Source organism: Limanda limanda, chromosome 5 (assembly GCF_963576545.1).
Source record: "Limanda limanda chromosome 5, fLimLim1.1, whole genome shotgun sequence".
Classification (NCBI taxonomy): domain Eukaryota; kingdom Metazoa; phylum Chordata; class Actinopteri; order Pleuronectiformes; family Pleuronectidae; genus Limanda; species Limanda limanda.
The window spans coordinates 11,540,113-11,558,292 of NC_083640.1; the positions used below are offsets into that span (position 1 = coordinate 11,540,113).

Genomic DNA, 18,180 nt, shown 5'->3' on the forward strand with positions numbered 1-18,180 from the left:
ACCTGGATGTCAGAGGAAGGGTTTGATCACGATGATGAGACAAGCCCTGGTCTCCGTAGCAGCGGCAGCCTTTGTTGTGCTATCTGGTGCAGGACAGGCCGACAAAGGAGCGCTAAGGAGCGTCCAGAGCGGGGTGACGGGGGTCGGGGCGCCCCCCCCCTCACAGGGGTCGGGGCGACCCTCTTGACCGCTGGCCCCAGGGCAGGGACTCAGTGTGGTGGTGGCACAGGGGCACCCACAGGGCATGGGAAGAGACTTAGCCTGCATACTGCAGCGGGGAAGACAAGACGGGCCCAACACCAGAGGACCGTGTGTGTCTGCTTTTATTCCAGACACAGTGTGTGTGTGTGTGTGTATAGGACAAAGGCAAAGTGACCCGGTGTTAGCGATGTGTGTGAGAGAGATTTAGCAGTATAAAAAGCAGCGTGACCCAAGGTTTGCTACGTGCATTTGTGTAAGATTCACACTTTGACAGCACATCACAACACAAAGATCAGATTTAGCAGGTGTACCCAGTGTGTGGGTGTGTGTGTGCGTGTGTGTGTGTGTGTTTGGGAGAGACTTAAAAGTTTGCTTAACACAAAGACCAAATGACTGAACTTTTAGGGTGTATGGCTGAGAGATTTAGCTGTCACAGATGAGCTCTGTGGGAGAAGTTGGTTCTGTGGGAAAAGCATTAACATTGTGCCGTTTTGTTTTTTGTCTAAAACATTCGTCATTGTGTGTATGTAGATCGGCTTTGTTTATCCAATATCCAAAGCACAGTAGCAAGTTGCAATGAGTTAAATATTTCATGAGAAAATATAGAAAAGAAAATTATTACATTTAAAGTTAAATTGTAAATAAAAATGTAAAGGGACATTTTACCAGTCTCTGTGTTGTGCCCGGTCGATCATCACCAGCCTCTTTGTTATATATTTGGTTGACGGAGTGAAGAATAAGAAGAGGAAGTGACTGTGTTGTCACGACACCAGCACAGAGCTCTCAGTGTTCGAGTAAATGATTGCTTCCGACGTAGAGGCAAAGTCAACGGCCCTGTTCCTCCAGACTAAATACACCAATGTCCTTCTGGGTGACTGGACAGCTGAAAGGGTTAGCACTGTTAGCTCTGTTAGGTGTACAAGGCCGTGGGCTACAGGCCACTCAAGGTTAGCATGAGGACACTAAAGGCCAGGAGCCGGGGCCCTTGAGGTTAGCATTAGTATGTTACGGGCCATGAAGGGTTATTGACCAGCGATGCCGAAACAGGGTTGTAGGCCACTTAGGGTTAGCATCCGAACACGTAGGACGGTGTTAACTTTTGGCCTCGAGAGTCGGGATTAGAGGAACGGAGCAACGCACACAAAGAGGTGATGGTGTCGAAGTAGAGGAAGCTTTTCATCTTTTTCCTCTCGTTGGATTTAGTAAATGTTTACAATGCAGCAGACTTTTCATTCTGTAATTTTTTCACATCTATTTATTATTTAAACGTTTTAATTGAATATTATAATGATATTTTTAATTGGTTTTTAATTCTTTTATAATGTTGCCACAGGCTGAACTGGTCTCGTCAGTTGTTTTATCAGGCTGCCACCAGTGGGCAGTGGCACAAAGCTGGTGTGGATCTGGTTAGACTACGTCTCTCTGTTGCTCTTTCCACGTTTTATCCATCTGTCTTATCATTTAACAATCTATCTATAATCTCTCTTCTCTGTTTTTTACTTTTTCTCCCCTTTTTTGTCTCCCTCTCTTCCTCTCCCTCCTCTGATCTCTCCTTCCATTTCTTTCTCATCCGGCAACCCATCTGTCTGATTGTGCGTTTGTGGGTCTGAACTTCTGTTTTTGCAGGCAAATGTCTCTGTGATGTCTAAAGGCTGAATTACGTCTCTTTAACAGATCCTCAGCCAATAGCTCTAACTTCACTTTTTTGATGTGCGCACACACACACACACACACACACACACACACACACACACACACACACACACACGGACACACACAAACTAATACAAATCTGTGTCTGCAAAAACATAATGGGCTTAGAAATTGTTGACATACTATTACAAGGAAATGCAATTCTTAAATCACTTGCCAAATATGAATTACAATTGCCGTAAATTTTAATTCAATTAATTGTCAATTAATTATTAATACACATATTTTAAATGTTAAGATAATCAGTTCATTAATGCTAAATTTTCTCCTCATTTATATTAGTTTTCTCAGGTTTATAATTTCTATATAATAAATAAGCAAATTTTTACAGCAAGGAAAGTGTAGCCATGTCTGAATTGCAGAAGCGAGTGAGAATCCGACTAATTTTATAATCTGAACAAGTGTGAAAGTGTCATTTTGCTCTTGTCAACACACGGCAGGTGCTAAGGGAAGGGGTGTATGGCAGGTTTGATGTCGTCGGGCACAGGAGGGACACACACACACACACACACACGTACGTACGCACACAAGACAAGCACATTGTGTTAACACTTATTAAGGAAGAGGAGACATGCTGCCTTGAGAGGACAGCGTGAGTGATGGCGATTTGCAGTGGGAGCTGAGCTATGCTGCCTCAGTTAACTCCCTCTTACGTCTCCTAAAGGTCTTTTTGTCAGCGCTGATATCTTTCACCTCTCCTTAGTGTGTGTGTCGTCTGCGTGATGTGTGTGTGTGTGCTCGCACAGGCATACACACAAGAGCTTGGGTGGTTGTGTGGGAAAAGCCCGACTTAAAGTGGAACAGGAATCCGTCCGTTTCCTGCTTTAGTTTCAGAGTGCTTGGGACAATAAACGCAGTTAATTAAAATGGCTTCAAAGTTGAAGAAGTCACTGAAGGCTACAAAAAACTTCCCCTTTCTCCACAATACACTTCCCTCCCGTCGTTCTTATTATAACCACCTGGGTTTCTATTCTCACATTTTCCATCTTTATAAATCATCCTTTAATTTTTTATATTTTGAAGTAGTGCACATATTATTATTATACAAATGTTGTTTTCATGTGAAAACTTTCTCAGCATTTTTTAAATAGTTTCACACAGATACATATGCACTTGCTTCCCACTCTTCTGAGTGATGGTAGGATCGATCGGGTTTGATATTAAGTGACAATTGGCCTTTGGAGTCACTAAATGCTACTCACCGACTGAAACCACTGCCGCTGAATTCCAATCCCCGGTTACTTCTCAGGCTTGTCCCTGCAGTGACACTCTCTCCTCCGTCTCTGTCTCTGCCCTTTCTATCAGGCAGGATTTGCATCTCTTCAATCTGTGTCTCTTAAGTGTTGTTACGGTTTTATTTGCTCACAGTTATCCTTCTTCTTCTTTAACACCATGGGCCACTATCAGACTGAGCACGTTTTTGAGCTTCAAGGTAGATTAATCTGTGGTGTTATATTGACTTTTCCCAGTAGGTTAGACAAAGTTTATATTGGCTTTTTCTACAAGTAAAAAAAAATATTTAGAACAATTAACTAAAAATATTGAAACACTTTTATGAAACATTTACATGTTGGGGTTATTTTCAAAAGAAACAAAAAATCACAGCATTACTGACAATATAAAGTAGAAAAAAAGAATAATCTCCATTTGTGTAAAGTTTTTACAAATCGTTCTCTCACACAGACACACACAGAGACCCACACAAACACACACACACCTCAAATTGTCTCTTCTCTGACATTTTGATACCGTCTTTATGATAATTATTTATGATAACTATTCAAAGTTCTACACAAATACAATGTGCTTTGTGTATTTGATGTGTGAGTGTGTTTTTGTTTTATTGTATACATAGTCAATAGAAATTACATTGTCATTAGAAATTAATGAATATATAAAAACATATTAGGGTATACAAGGTGGGTCTAGTACATGATATACAGGAGTTTACGTTTCTCATACACGTTTGTTTTTTTTCATCTGTTTTAGGACGGCTATGGTGTGATGGTGCTCAACCCCAACGAGAACTACCTGGAGGTGGAGAAGCCAGCCAGGTCCAACCCCCTGCCCTCTGCCTCCGAACACTCAGACGAACCTGCCGAAAAGAAGGAACGTAAAGACGACAAAGAGGGCAAAAAGAAGAGAGAATTCTACGAGAAGTACCGCAACCCGCAGAAGGAGACAGAGACCGAATGGATCCCTGTACGAGTAAGTCGGAGCGTGAAGGGAGGGAGGAAGGGATGGAGAGATGGGGAAGAGGCAGAAAAGGCGAGCAGAGACAGAGGGATAGATGTTCATCAAAAACCGACATGACGGGGTGGGCGGACAGAGTGACAGTTTAGGGTCAAGGGAGGTAGGAGTAGAGACTTAGGTGAGAAAAGAGGAGGGAGGGATTTGGGCAAGTTTGGAAGAGACAAAAGAGAGAAGAAGGTGCAGGGAGGAGGAGGAGGAGGAGAAGGGTGGGATGTAGCCATAGCCGAGGAAGCGAGAGAAGGACATGTTGGGCAACAAGGGATGAAGGGAGGATGGGAGGCAGAGGGAGAAAGAGGGGCTCTTGTGTGGTCAGCCTGTGTGTGAAGAGGTTGGCCGTGCTCCAGTCGCCTCTTAGTGAGCAAGTGTTAACCACATGGCTTCCTCCCTCTCTCCCTCTTCCTCTCCTCCTCTCCTCTCGCTCTTTTCTCTCTCAGACGGTGGGCTGGTCAGTGCAGCACTGGCCCTTCACTCTTGTTGACCGCTGGGATTATTATCTCGCTAACGCACACTGTGCAAACACACTGAGAAAATTCTTATCATGCTACACTGACTGTACACCCCCTAATCGTACCCCCCCACACACACACACTCACACACTCACACCTATGCAGCCAGTCTACCTTGTGGTCAAACACAGGAAGCAACCTTCTGCATAAAAACAAATATGATGAGGAATTAAAACAATGTCGCCTCTTCATAGACGTCTTTCACCCCTGCCAAGAACATTCATTATTTACGGCTCCAACAGGGTCTAGCATTTTTATCTTAGAAGCTTTAATTCAGTAAGAGCTTAAAATATTAAAACAAACACAATGATCTACACCTTTTTCTAATGTAGGGTGTCATAGAAAAGTGTCCTCATTGATTTACTGTGCCATACTTTGGTTGATGACAGTAGCATCACAGTAATGCTGCATGTGTCTGTGTGACCCAGGTCTTAATAATATTGTGGGGACTTAAAATCTGTTGACCCAGTCGCTTTAAGGTGACTCAAAGAAATCCACCGTGACATGAATCATTCGATTTTAAGGTGAAGACACGTTTTAAGGTTTGGGTAACGGTTAGGGTTCAGCAAGTATTAGTTCTGGTTAAGGTTAGAGTAAGTCTGCAGGAAATGAAGTGCAGTCAAAGTAATGTCAGAGCACGTGTGTGTGCGTCAGTGTCTGGTGTCTGACAGGAGTTAGTGCTGCTGTGGGACTAACAGTCGGTGTGTGAGCTGTCAACACAGGGTGTTTCTCTCAGCCCTCCCCTGGCTGTACATGTGCGCTGTTTCTCCATCATGCAGCTGATGAACTCGATTCACACTCTCTGACAGGAAGGCCTTGTGGTAAACAGCCCATCATGCTGTCTACAGTGATGCAGTCACAGTAGCTTGCATCTACATCTTCATTTTACATGAGCAAATCTAAGAATTTAAAACGTATGGCTTATTTCATTTGAGTTTGCTTAATGACGATTACGCCTCCCTTTTGTGTGTGTGTGTGTGTTCCTGTACTTACACCATTTTAAGCATAAAATCTATAAAGTGAGGACATTTTGAGCGATCCTTACTTTTTCAATTGGCTGTTTGAGGGTTATAATTAGGTGAGGGTTAGGGTGAGGGTTAGGCATTTAGTCTGGAGGGTTAGGGTGAGGGGGTAGGGAATGTATTATGCCAAAGAGCGTCCTCACTAAGATAGAAGTACAAGCATGTGTGTGTGTGAGTGTGTTTATTTGAATGCAAAAAAGCCATCCACATCTCATTCATATATTGCACATTAATTTCTCTTTGTCTCCATATACATACACTTACCAAGCAATTTATAAGGTGCATCTGTTCACCTACTTATTCATGCAATCATCCAGTCAGCCAATCACATGGCGGCAGTGCAGTGCATAAAATCCTGCTGATGCAGGTCAGATGCTTAACATCATACATATGAAAAAGATGATCATAGTGACTTTGGTTTTCATAAAACTACTGATCCTCTGATATTTTCATGCACAGCAGTCTTTGGTGTTTACTCAGAATTGTGTAAAACAAAGAAACATCCAGTGAGCAGATCTGTGGAGAGAGACTCTGTGATGACGAGAGAGGTTAGATTGGCTGGAGCACAAAGAAAATCCACAATAACTCAAATAACTGCTCTACACAACTGAGCCACGACCCATCTAGCACTGCTGCTTACCATGCATATCTTTTCATGGCCACAATGTACCATCTTTTAGTAGCTACTTCCAGTATGATAATGCACGGTTTCACAAGAACTCAAACTGGTTCCATGAACATGAAACAGTCGTCACTTGTCTCCCCAGTCACCAGATGTGTAGAACACCTCTGAGATGTGGTAAAACGGGAAATTCCACAGCATCAATGTGCAGCCGACAATTCGGCAGAAAAAAATGTGCGATGCAATCATGTCAACATGGATCTGATTCTTAAATACTGCTCAGTTTAACAATCTTGGTTTTTCACAACTACTTGTGACGCGTAACTGAGGCGAATACTGCAACAGCCTAGTGCCATGTCACTCCTCTCTCTTTTAGCATATATATATACATATTTATATATATATACCGGCAGATTAAAATAAGAATGATCCTCATTAACCAGAAAAACAGGGGTTATGTAGAAGGTTTAGATTTTCCGGCCAAATACACTTGTCATCAGATGCGGGGATTGGGGGACTCGGGATAAAGATTAATGAGTGATCAGGCTGGCTCTGTGTTGGTGCCCTTTGAATTTTGACCTTTGACCCAGAATTCAGAAGGATGTTGGGTGTGTGTGACCTCGCCGCGATCATCCACTCCGCCTCCTGCACTGTGTTACTCTCCACCCTTGTGCCTCTGTCCGACCCAGAATAAGCCATCACACACACACACACACACGCACACACACACACACGCACACACACACACACAGGCATGCTCATAAACACATATGCAGATATCCAAAGGTGCCCTCACTGAGGGACAAAAGAGTCAAGGAGGTAGAAAAGGAACTAAGGTTTAGACATGCGCCTGTGTGTGTGTGTGTGTGTGTGTGTGTGTGTGTGTGTGTGTGTGTGTGTGTGTGTGTGTGTGTGTGTGTGTGTGTGTGTGTGTGTGTGTGTGTGTGTGTGTGTGTGTGTGTGTGTGTGTGTGTGTGTGTGTGTGTGTGTGTGTGTTTCTCTTTCACCTCTGTTAGTCGGGGTGGGTGGTGGATCAAATCAAACCTCTTTAGCTGGGCTGTTTTCATCACCCACCCAAGACGTGCGCGCGCACACACACACACACATGCACACACACACACGTACCCAAGTCTTTTTATTCACTACACCTCTCACTCTAACTCCCGCTGAGCTGCCGGACCACCTGCACACAGCCATTCAGAAACAAAGACACCGAAATATATAGTTCTACTTGTTGTGATATAATGAAATCAAATGGACGACAAAAAAACACCTTAGGCTTGAAGCTACACCTGTCTTGCTCTGTATTTATACATCTGAGACTGAGTTAATTATATTGTAAATATCTTTTTTTTACTACTTTATTTCCAAAAAGATTTGACACATACACCGACACACACGCACACACACACACACACACACACACACCAGTTCCCTGATAGAGTTGAGTTGATTAATACGCTTCCTTACACACATTAATAAGCTCTTAACTGCTTTTAGGATTCTTACTTTTTAGCCTTAGGTTCATAGTGTGCAACCTCTCAACCTTATCTAATCCCTCTCCTCTAGCCCCAGATCGCACACTGGGCCATTTTAAGGGGGGATGTCGGTTGAGGAAGGAGAGAGAGAGAACACAGGGAGGAATGGAGGGATAGAACGTCTGATCGAAGGGATGCTGATGAGGATAGTGGAAGGGTTTTGGGGCTGAGGGGGGGGGCTACTTTCTTAGCACTTTGCCATATAGAAGTTTGGGAGTTCACTTTACTCTGAATTTTAGCAGTAATCCAGTTAGCTATTTTCTGTCAGCCAAGCGGAGGAATGGCAGGAACAAAAGGCACATTCATGGGCTTAAGAAGCTTCCAAAGAGTTCACCCAAGGCTGGCTGGCTGGGATTAGGCCAGCAGGCCCTGGAAAGAAGAAGGGGGGAAAAAAAGAGCAAGGGGGACAAAAAACAGAGCTTCGCCTTCTCTTTTAAGCACCACTTATTTTTATAAATGACTTGAATACTTTTCTCCCTTATTTTTTTTTTTTTTTTAAATGCTTTTCCTTTTAACATCTCACATTGTACTTTTCTCAAAGGTGCAGCGAGAGGTGTAGACCGGGAGGCCCTGGCACCAATAGCATTTTCAAGCAGCCGATTGAGGCTCTATGTTCAGCTTCAGTGCAACTTCATGAATGAGATGTGCGTATATGAGTGAGAGTGGAGGACATTGAATGCTTTCACAATCACATCGCGCTGCTTTTCTCCGCAATTACTCATTTGGCACAATCACAACACAATAGTGGAAAATAATATTGGAACTCCTGAAGGCATTGTTTAATTCTTTCATGGTGAATAATTTTTACCCTTAAGTCTGGTACAGGTTTGAAACGATTACCGGTTTCATTGTGTGTCATTGTAGAATTCCATACCGTTAGTTGTACTGTTTCAATCTTAATTGACAGTGATGATGTCATGATTTGGTTGATACTGTCCAGCATTAACCAAAGTTAGCAGAGCTACTCTCAGACACGCTCCTAACTCCAGATAATTCCCTGACATTCTCCGGAAGGGAAATGTCCAAGTGAATCTCTGGACAGGGGGAACCGAACATTGGAAAACACGTTTGCTTTCTTTGGCATTATCATGATATTCTTCAGCCTTCCTTCTTCAGTGGTAATGTTGCACATTTGATTTGGTGTTATATGATGCTACAGTATTTTTGTTTTGAATAAACATATTGTATAGCTCGTGTTTTGAACCTTTTATAATAGTTATTACAAAACCACTGTAATACTGATAACCTTGATAATCGTGATACAAAATTATCACACCGTTTTATCTTTAGTCTGGTTACATATAATATCAGATCCAGAAAACAAGACACATTTTTGTATGTCATCCCTTTAGTTTTTCTCTCTCCATTGCAGATGCGGTACTCCTCTGAGTATCGTACCCTCCAAGTGCCTGGTGTCTAAGAGGCTAAACAGGGGGTCTTGTCGTGTCTCATACTTGTCTGACTGGTGGACTGTACATGGTGTGTTTCCTAAAGGACTGAGTATCCATTATTAAGCCCCTGCCTCTCCAGGACCCATTATTCCCAGCTGCAGCTGTCCGCAGGGGCAGGCTGAGATCCTTGCCCTTGTCTGTGCTTAGCAGATGACGTCCTCTATCCCCATGTTCTAACTGTACTACAGAACATCCCAAGGATTCACTAATGTACTTGCACAAACACACACACACACCTACACACACACACACACACACGCACAGCAAAACTTGATTATAAACATTAAGACATTGACACACAGGCACACACACCGGTAATTGTATTTGACACAGCTCTACAGTGTTTCTCTATGGGACCCGGGCTTTTGCTCTTTGTCACCTTCACCCCTTTGCCCCAATCTGTGGCCCACAAGCAATTATACAGACAGGGTTTATTTGACCTTTGACCCGTGGTCGTGCCAAGAAGGTGAGGCTCAGCATTTCCAAGGACAGGTAGGGACTTGATTAACCTCTGAACTTGGTCAGAGGAGCGGTCAATGACCAGGGCCAGAGGGCAGCTGACCTACATGCTGCAGAGAACAAATTGGCGTGATGCCATCTTTATATTTGGGGTTGAGTGTGCTCGAGAAAAAAAAACAATAGTGCACAAGTGTTTCTGCTTTGTGAGCTTAGTTTCCATGTTTAGGGCCACAACCAGGCTGTGTGGCATGTTTTAATTTAGTGTACGAATATGAATTGAGTGTATAAGTGAGTGTGTTTGACTTTCCAAAGTTTTAAAGGGGCGTTAGTCAGTTAGATTGTGTGCGATCTAGTGTGTGCAAGCTTTTCTGAACGTCTGTGAATATGTAGTACACAACATCTGTGTGTGTGTGTGTGTGTGGATGCATACCTGTGTGTTTGCGTGTTTGCTCAAGGCAGAACAAGTGTAGCCGGTCTCAGATCCCTGCTCCCAATCTTCTAGTCAGGTCAACCATCAAACACATCCATCCTGCCCTCCCTCGCACCTCCTCCCTCCTTCCCCGTCTCTCCCTCTCTCTCTCTCTCTCTCTCTCTCTCTCTCTCTCTCTCTCTCTCTCTCTCTCTCTCTCTCTCTCTCTCTCTCTCTCTCTCTCTCTCTCTCTCTCTCTCTCTCTCTCTCTCTCTCTCTCTTCTATCTCTGCACACAACCCTGCTGTGGATACAGGCTGACCCGAATAAAGACGTAGACACACACACACAAACTCACACGCAGACACACACACACACAGCACCTCAGGGTCATACTGGAACAAACACAGCCTTGTCTGCCTGCCTGCTCTCCTTTGCCTTATGTCAATTAAGGGCTCGCAGTAATTTCACCTGACAATCCGGGCGGCAGCGCGAGGCTAGCCGAGATGTCACAGCGATGACCTTTCTGGCCCGCAGCCGCTCTTTTCTAATAAAGAATCTCACAAACCCACAGCAACTTCCTTTGTACTTTGTTAATGAGTTATTGATTTGAAACAATGCCCCGGCAAATATTGTCAGAGCAGGCTGACCCCGCCAAGGTCACGCTATTTTATTGTGTACAGTCTGAGCACGCTAATCTGCACGTGGGATGACCTGTACGCCATTGTTTCTTCTCCTTCTTTCTCTCTCTCTCTCTCTCTTTCTCTCCCTCTCTCTCACTCCGTCTCTGTCCTCATACTGTACATCACCTCACTGTGCACTTGAATAACACACCTCCACGTAGATTTCTCTCACACTCGCACGCTTGTGCAGTCGCCCCCACCACCTCCCCCCTCCCCCACTTCTGTTAGTCTTACACACGTTTTTCACCTCATTCTCCCTTTTCTCCGTCTCTTTCTCACATCATTATATTCCCAGCTCTCCATAGGCACCGTACCTGCTAATTACCCACAATGCCACAGTCATTATTTTCCCATCTCTGCCGCTAATTTGCTCCATAGCTGCCTTTTCCCCCCACTCTCGCAGACCCATCAGCTCGCAGACAGCTTCTTGCTAACTTCAGCTCTCTGTCTGTCTGCCTCAAAAGCCAGAGAAGAAAGAGAGAGGGAAAGAAAGAAAGAAAGACGAGAAGGGGAGGAAGTAAAAAAAAAAAGGAAAAGAGATTGCGAAGGAGTTCACATCCCAGACATTGATTAGAACGCAATTGCAAACAGGTGTCACCGCGGTCCACTTTTTAATTGTGTGCACAGAGACATGTGCACAATCACTCACACACAAACACGGACTAACTCGCTCTAATAATCTCTTTGCTAACATGTAATTACGAACATTGCTTATTTAATATTTAATCATTAGGCCAAATGAAAACAGCCCTGCCCTGTGCTGACCAGGATATATTAAAGTGTGTAATGACTGGATGTGGGTTTACCCAGTGGCCTGAGAGCAGGAGGGGACTGAGAGATTGAAATCGGTCAGACAGAGTTTATGGAGGTCTGGGTATTTTTGTTGTGACTTATTAAAGGAGAGCTCCTCTGTACTTTGAGTCATTTGTTTCCGCGTCTTCCTTTACCGAAAAGAACCCTGAAATTATATATTTTTTTGTGTGCTGTGCGATTCTGTTGACTCTACGTCGACTGACACCTTAATATACTTATTGACATTTTTGGGAGATTGGAACCAGTGCACCCGGGTAAAAGAGCTCAAGTCCAATAAAGTTGTTTAGGCATCCCGTGACACTGTCCTGACACGTCTGGCTCCAGCTGAAAGCTTCCTGAGCGTAAAAAGTATAATGGCCCTTATCCACTAGATTCCGTCCGGTCCACACTTCTCACCGTCTCCTCGACTAGAAGTCCCAGCTCCCTCAGAAGTTTTTCTGAAGTTGTGTGTTTTTTGGACGCCTGGGAAGGAGGAGCAGAAGGGAGGAGCAGGGAGGTCTGAAGCGGTTGTTTGTCAGAGTGTGTTGATGTTGTTAGATTCATTGTTTCCTGTGTTGGTCAGACGCTGGGTTTGTGTTGGCGTGGGGGCTGTTATTCTGGCTGCAGCACACTCCTCTCATCCGCTCTCCTCTTTCTGCTTCTCATTACAATGAATAAACACAGGGCAAGTATTGGACAGGACAACTTTAGAAGAAACAGGAGTTGTGTGTGTGTCTGTGCGTGTGTGTGTGCATTCAGACCTGGAGCATGCCTCTTTGTGTGTGTGTGTTCAAGGGTGCAGGCAATTATGTGTGGCATTTGAACAGAGCGTGAGCTGTTATTGTGTAAGTAGTGGAAAGAGCTAAGTTGAACAAATTTTTTGAAACTAGACAATTGGAAGGAAAACACATTCAACAGTTGGAACCACTTATGGACTGAAAGTGGGATCGGTAATTCTTCACAAAGTTGCGTAGCAGTTTTAATGGTGACATCAGTTTTTAACACATAATCAGCGTTCAGCAGAAACCTGCCTAAAGCTGGGTTTTTGGTCAGTTCCCTCACTGTAGCCTTTTGTATTGTGGAAAAATGAATATATACAGTATATCACTCAAAGCTGTGTTTGGCAGAATCCTCACTGTACGGACTGAGCTGTCCAATCGCTGAGCATATATCACTTTAAGCACAAGCTGTGTGATGAAGGTACTTACACAAGATTGCACCACAGGGAGCTGTCTGCCCTAGAGGTCGTGATGACTGACAATAAATGCAGTTCGGTTTGCATGCATGCAGGTGTCTGTGTGTGAGTGTGTGCGATTAGCTACCTTTGGGGACTAATTTCAGACTAGAGACCTCTAAATCAGCTTGTCCAAACAGGGACTAAAGTCATGTACCTGTTTGTGAAAAAGATAATTTTGGGGTCATTGGTTAAAGAGGCTGTTTGTAAGTTTTCTCTGCTGCCAACTGTGGTTTCTCCCTGGCAGCAGGTGGTGATTATACTGAACCCTCTTTGTAGCGCTTCTTCTTCAGGACAGGCTTGACACTACGGTAACTCACTCTCAGAAGGGGACTGTACTACAGTATATATCTATACTATTGACAAGAGCCAATCCCAGCTCACTTTGGGCGAGGACACCCAGTGCATCACAGTGCTCATATAGAGGGAAACACCCATCCAATCTCACATTTACAACCACAAACAATTTAGTGTCTCCAATTAACCTAAGCTGCAAGTGTCAGGACTGTGGGAGGAAGCCAAAGGACCTTACAGACACAAGCAGAACATGCAAACTTTCTAGAGAAAGGTTCTAGCTGGGGATCAGGTTTAAACCCAGAACCTCCCTGTTGTAAGGGGACAATGCCAACAACTGCACCATCTTGCCACACCGGTAGAGTTTCAATAGAGGCAAATAGAAACACGAAGGTTACCGCTACTGATTGCTGATGCTTTCCACTGCTGGAGAAAGTCCTTGGCGTGTACAGGAAAGAAGTTTGATGCTAAACTAAACTTAACTGCTGTAAGTGCTGATGTAGTAGCAAAGCTTACAAGCACCTTTAAGGTTAGGGTTATGTTAAGGCCAGGATTTGACAAGTAGGGGTTATCATTTGGGTGAATTTAAAGCTATGTAATGTCCTAAAAGTGTTTGTGTGTGTGTGTGTGTGTGTGTGTGTGTGTGTGTGTGTGTGTGTGTGTGTGTGTGTGTGTGTGTGTGTGTGTGTGTGTGTGTGTGTGCGTGTGTGCGTGTGTGCGCGTGTGCGTGTTGCAAATTGCAACTCAACGGCTGAACCTGTCAGACTCCTCTCCTCTGCTCGACTCACGGAGATAGGCTGTATACCCACCACAATGTGTACGGCTCTCTCTAACTCTCTCTCTCTCTTCCACTTCCCCTCTGTCTATCCGTGCATCTCCACTCTCTGCTCCTCCGTCTCTCTGGCTCTCCCACCATTTTTATTTCTTTTTGATAATAGTTAGCTGTCAGCATCTGGAGACTGTCTGGTCCTGAGACTGTCTCGGGAGCCGATTGGTGTTTTATATTCTCTGCGGGGACAGTATGGATCCCTATGTATGTAAACACACACAAACAGTGCACTCCCTCAAGTGTCCCCTGACAGTCATGGCTGAAGGATGTTGGCAACAGGTGTGCAGTTGGGATGCAACTCTGACAGTGCTGGCAGATGCACTCACAGCACACACACGCTCACAGCACACAAACACACATGCACACACTCTAATACACACAAACAAACTGGGGGGGAACTGTGAAAAAATAAATAAATAAGCTAAGATACTGTGTGAGAGCCGGTGACAGGAAGCCGGTCTCGCAGGGCAGTGTGTTCCACCGCAGCTAATTAACCCCGGGATATAATTGCTACAATATGCAAATGCTGTTTAGATAATTCACTACACTGCCATGCCAGGTAGTCAGTCACTCTGTCGCCTGCCGCTGAGGGTGCAAGCAAAGATAGTGTGTTGTTGTTGTGTGTATATTTGTGTGTGAGGTTGGGTGATGGAGTCAGGAGCACGGGGAGGAACTTGTTTGCCACCATGACGACATCAAACATGAAATACGTTTTTGAAAATTAGGAGTGTTATTCACAGTATAACAATAAATACCCTCCTCTTGTTTTTACTTTGACTGAAAAATAAAAAATTTTCAGGTGTTATTCGTTGTCACATTTTTACCTCAGACATGGACGTTATGTTTTCGTCAATGTTTTATTCTTTAGTTAGCAGGATTACACAAAATCTACCCGACAGATTACCATGAAACTTGATTGAAGGATGCGATATAAATCAGTGAAGAACGCAGAACATTCTTTTTGACATTTTCACTGTTTTCCCAGCAACTTTACTTGATGAACAAAAAAAATACATTTAGGAAACTGATATCTATGAGATTGTGTGAGTTGGTGCAGCTGTATTGAATTCAAGGGGACTGTTGGGCCTTGACGAAGGTATGAGCTCTATTGAGTGCCTGCTTATTAGTTTCAATTACTGTTTTTCAGTAGTGAGATTGCAAAATTTACGAAACAGATTACCATAAAAATAGCTGGAAGAATGCAGTTTTTGTTAGGAAAGATTCATATCAGGGTGTGGATCCATTAGTTTTTTCACTTTCTTGAGCATTGCATGATTTTTCAACATTTTCATTGATTTCCCAGGGAATAATTCATGGATCATGATGAAAAAATCTGAACCTTTATCTATGAGTGATTTTACTTTGGAGCAGATCCAAATGTTATTAAATCTGGAACGAGTGAATTTATATAGTGGATTTATAAGGGCACTGTTGTGCCTTAGTGGAGGTATGTGTGGAGTGCCCTTCTAGCTTCTTTAAACAATTTTGGAAGTTTCTGATAGGAAATACAAACGTGCATAAAGGTGCTACGCCCTGTACGGTACCAAACCCTGCCTCATGTCTCCATTGTCACTAAAGCGTGGGTGGAGAAGTGGACAAAAACTGGTGACGTGCGGAGAAGAACAGGTGGAATCAGCAGAGGAGAAGTTGAAGGTATAGAAGAGAGGGAGGGAGGAGGAAGGCTAATGAAATGGGCTTCGCAGATGAAGGGTGACATGGCGGAGGAGAGAGGAGGGAGACTTCAAAGCACTTTGATGCCACAACCTTTCAGACAGACAACTCTGCTTCAGCAGCCAGCCGCTCCGATAACACAAACACACACACACACACACAAACACACACATACACACGAGCACACGCACAGCCGTGGTGGCAGAAGGGCAGGGCAGAGCAGAGTTGCCTGCTCTTGCATCACGCTCTGTGAATGGAAGTAGGTTCTGACACTCCAACCCCCACATGCTAATCTGGCAGTAAACACAAACACTCTGACAGGTTAATTTACCTCTAGACAAACACTGCAACAAAAACACACATCAGCACATCATCAAACAGCACAAGCACACACAATGCACACAAACTTGTACACACAGAGAAAGTCTCATCAAATCACAAGCTGTCTTTTACTTTCTTGTAAAAGTAAAGACCATATTTTGGGTTTCGTCGATGTGTTGTTAACTTTTCCTCTCTGTGTGTATCCTCATGAGAGCGACTGTTGAAGTCTTTATCTCCCTGTAATAATATACCATCTCACTTAGCAAAATACAAACACATTTATGGAAACAAACCTGATTGTTTCTTTAGTTGCTTCCTCTGTCCTTTACCTCGTGTCACTCATTTTTTGTTTTGGCCTCACACACTTTTTGACACTCAATTAACAGATTAGGTCACAATTCTCCTTAGGCCATGTGTTTGTTTTCGAGGTTTTCTTTTTTCACATATGCATGTGTATGCTAATTAGGAGAAATGTGTGTGTGCTTGTGTAAATCCAAACAGCAGATACACGGCAGAGCCATGTGTGGTGTAACTTCTTGTGGGAATGTATCGTTGAATTCTATTGTGGACCAGACAGTTTGATAGGAAATCAAAGTCTAAAATCAATGTCACAAGTTCATTAACGGATGCCCTTTTCCCCGCCTGTACTTTTACTATTGTTCTCTCCAGCCCTGGATAAGCGCTTGCATCTCTGGTTAATTAAACATGTCTTCTAGCTGTGTGTGTCTGTGTGTCCTGCACGTGCATGTGTGCAGAAGAGGACATATGTGGGCTTTTTATTCGTAGATTGTGTGTTAGTGTGTGCAACGCTACATGCGTGTATGTTATTTGTTCACATGCATTTGTATATCTTCTCTCTATTGTTTTTTCTTTTGACCTTCCCCTAGCGTCGTCCCATTATGCCTCTACTGGTGTATAGATGGATCATCGATTCAGCAACAGGGTACAAATTAAGATTTAAACGTTACGTCTCCCAGGCTATTGAGTTTTACATTTAGGGCATTTGCAATATGCAAGACTTATTGATCTGCTGAAGTGTGGCTCTTTATAGAATTCACCTCAGGCCACCAGCACCACTTTTTTTTGGTTTCTCTTTTTATACCTCTCTTTTTGGCTGGCCCCGGGGTTGCCAGTTTTGATTCTGCAGCATTAAAGTCTGACAACTCTATTGATGTTTAAGTCTCTTTGGCTGGACACCATAAATGTTTCTTAATTGCGCGGCTTACTTGTCAGAGTTTGTTGACAGAGTTCAATCTCGTAATGTTTCCTTCAGTCTATTTGGTCATGGATCTAACTTGTGTTTGTGTGTGTGTGTGTTGCAGGAAAATGGCTCCTCCGAGGACCACGTGCTGTACGTGTGGGACAACTTTGTGTCCAAAGCCGCTGCCAAGAATGTCTTCATCATGGCCCACAGCTACGGAGGGCTGTCTTTCGTTGAGCTGGTGAGTGTTGTAGTTTTCCACTTATCCTTCCTACCTCCCACTGCCATAAAGACACACTGATACACACAATGCACTCCTGTCAGCACAATCACTCTCACACATGTTCATTCTGTGAAATCTGCATATTCCATCTCTTATGCAGACTCAAATTTGAGTTTACAATGCTACAGAACAAACAGTACATGCATACATGCATGCAAGATAGTCCATACAAACATGCAGCGCAGTATAAGACTGGTCACCTCAGGGAGACGGGCACGTGAAACATCGTGTAACAATTAAAAATAAATAGCATTTGGTTTCTTTGAAAAAGGACTGCTTCTGTAAACAATCTGGCTCATCCTTGTCCTTGGGCAGTATCCACCTCCTCTACTCATCCTCACATCAAGAATACGGGGGAAAGAGGGGAAAAGGAGAACGCTGGATAGCTCAATCCAGGGATGGCAGTACAACAACAGTGGTACTGTTAAGGCAGATCTGCTGTGTAGCATGCAGATCTCGCAGCTTGAGGAACGACAGAGGATAGGTCGAGAGACGGTGGGAGGGAAGCGGATTTAAAAGAATCAATGGCACGCAGACGAGGGGGAAAATAAAAGTTTGTCCAGCCTGTTGGCTTTATAACTGCACCCTTGAGCTAAATGGGCCGACAGTGTGTCAAGTTGTTCTTCTGCAAGCTTCAGTGTTCAGATACTATGATGGTAAATTATCATGAAAGTGCATTTCAGAGCCATGTTTCATTGT

At 43.8% G+C, this 18,180-nt stretch overlaps 1 protein-coding gene across 1 annotated transcript in view; it reads left to right on the forward strand.

Moving 5' to 3' along the window:
* The window catches only part of arb2a (ARB2 cotranscriptional regulator A), a 157,767-nt gene that overhangs the window by 61,459 nt on the left and 78,128 nt on the right, over positions 1-18,180 (forward strand). The window contains exons 7-8 of the mRNA XM_061072105.1: positions 3,904-4,122; positions 17,320-17,439. Coding sequence (XP_060928088.1) covers positions 3,904-4,122; positions 17,320-17,439 — 339 coding nt within the window. The remainder of the gene's footprint in view (positions 1-3,903; positions 4,123-17,319; positions 17,440-18,180) is intronic.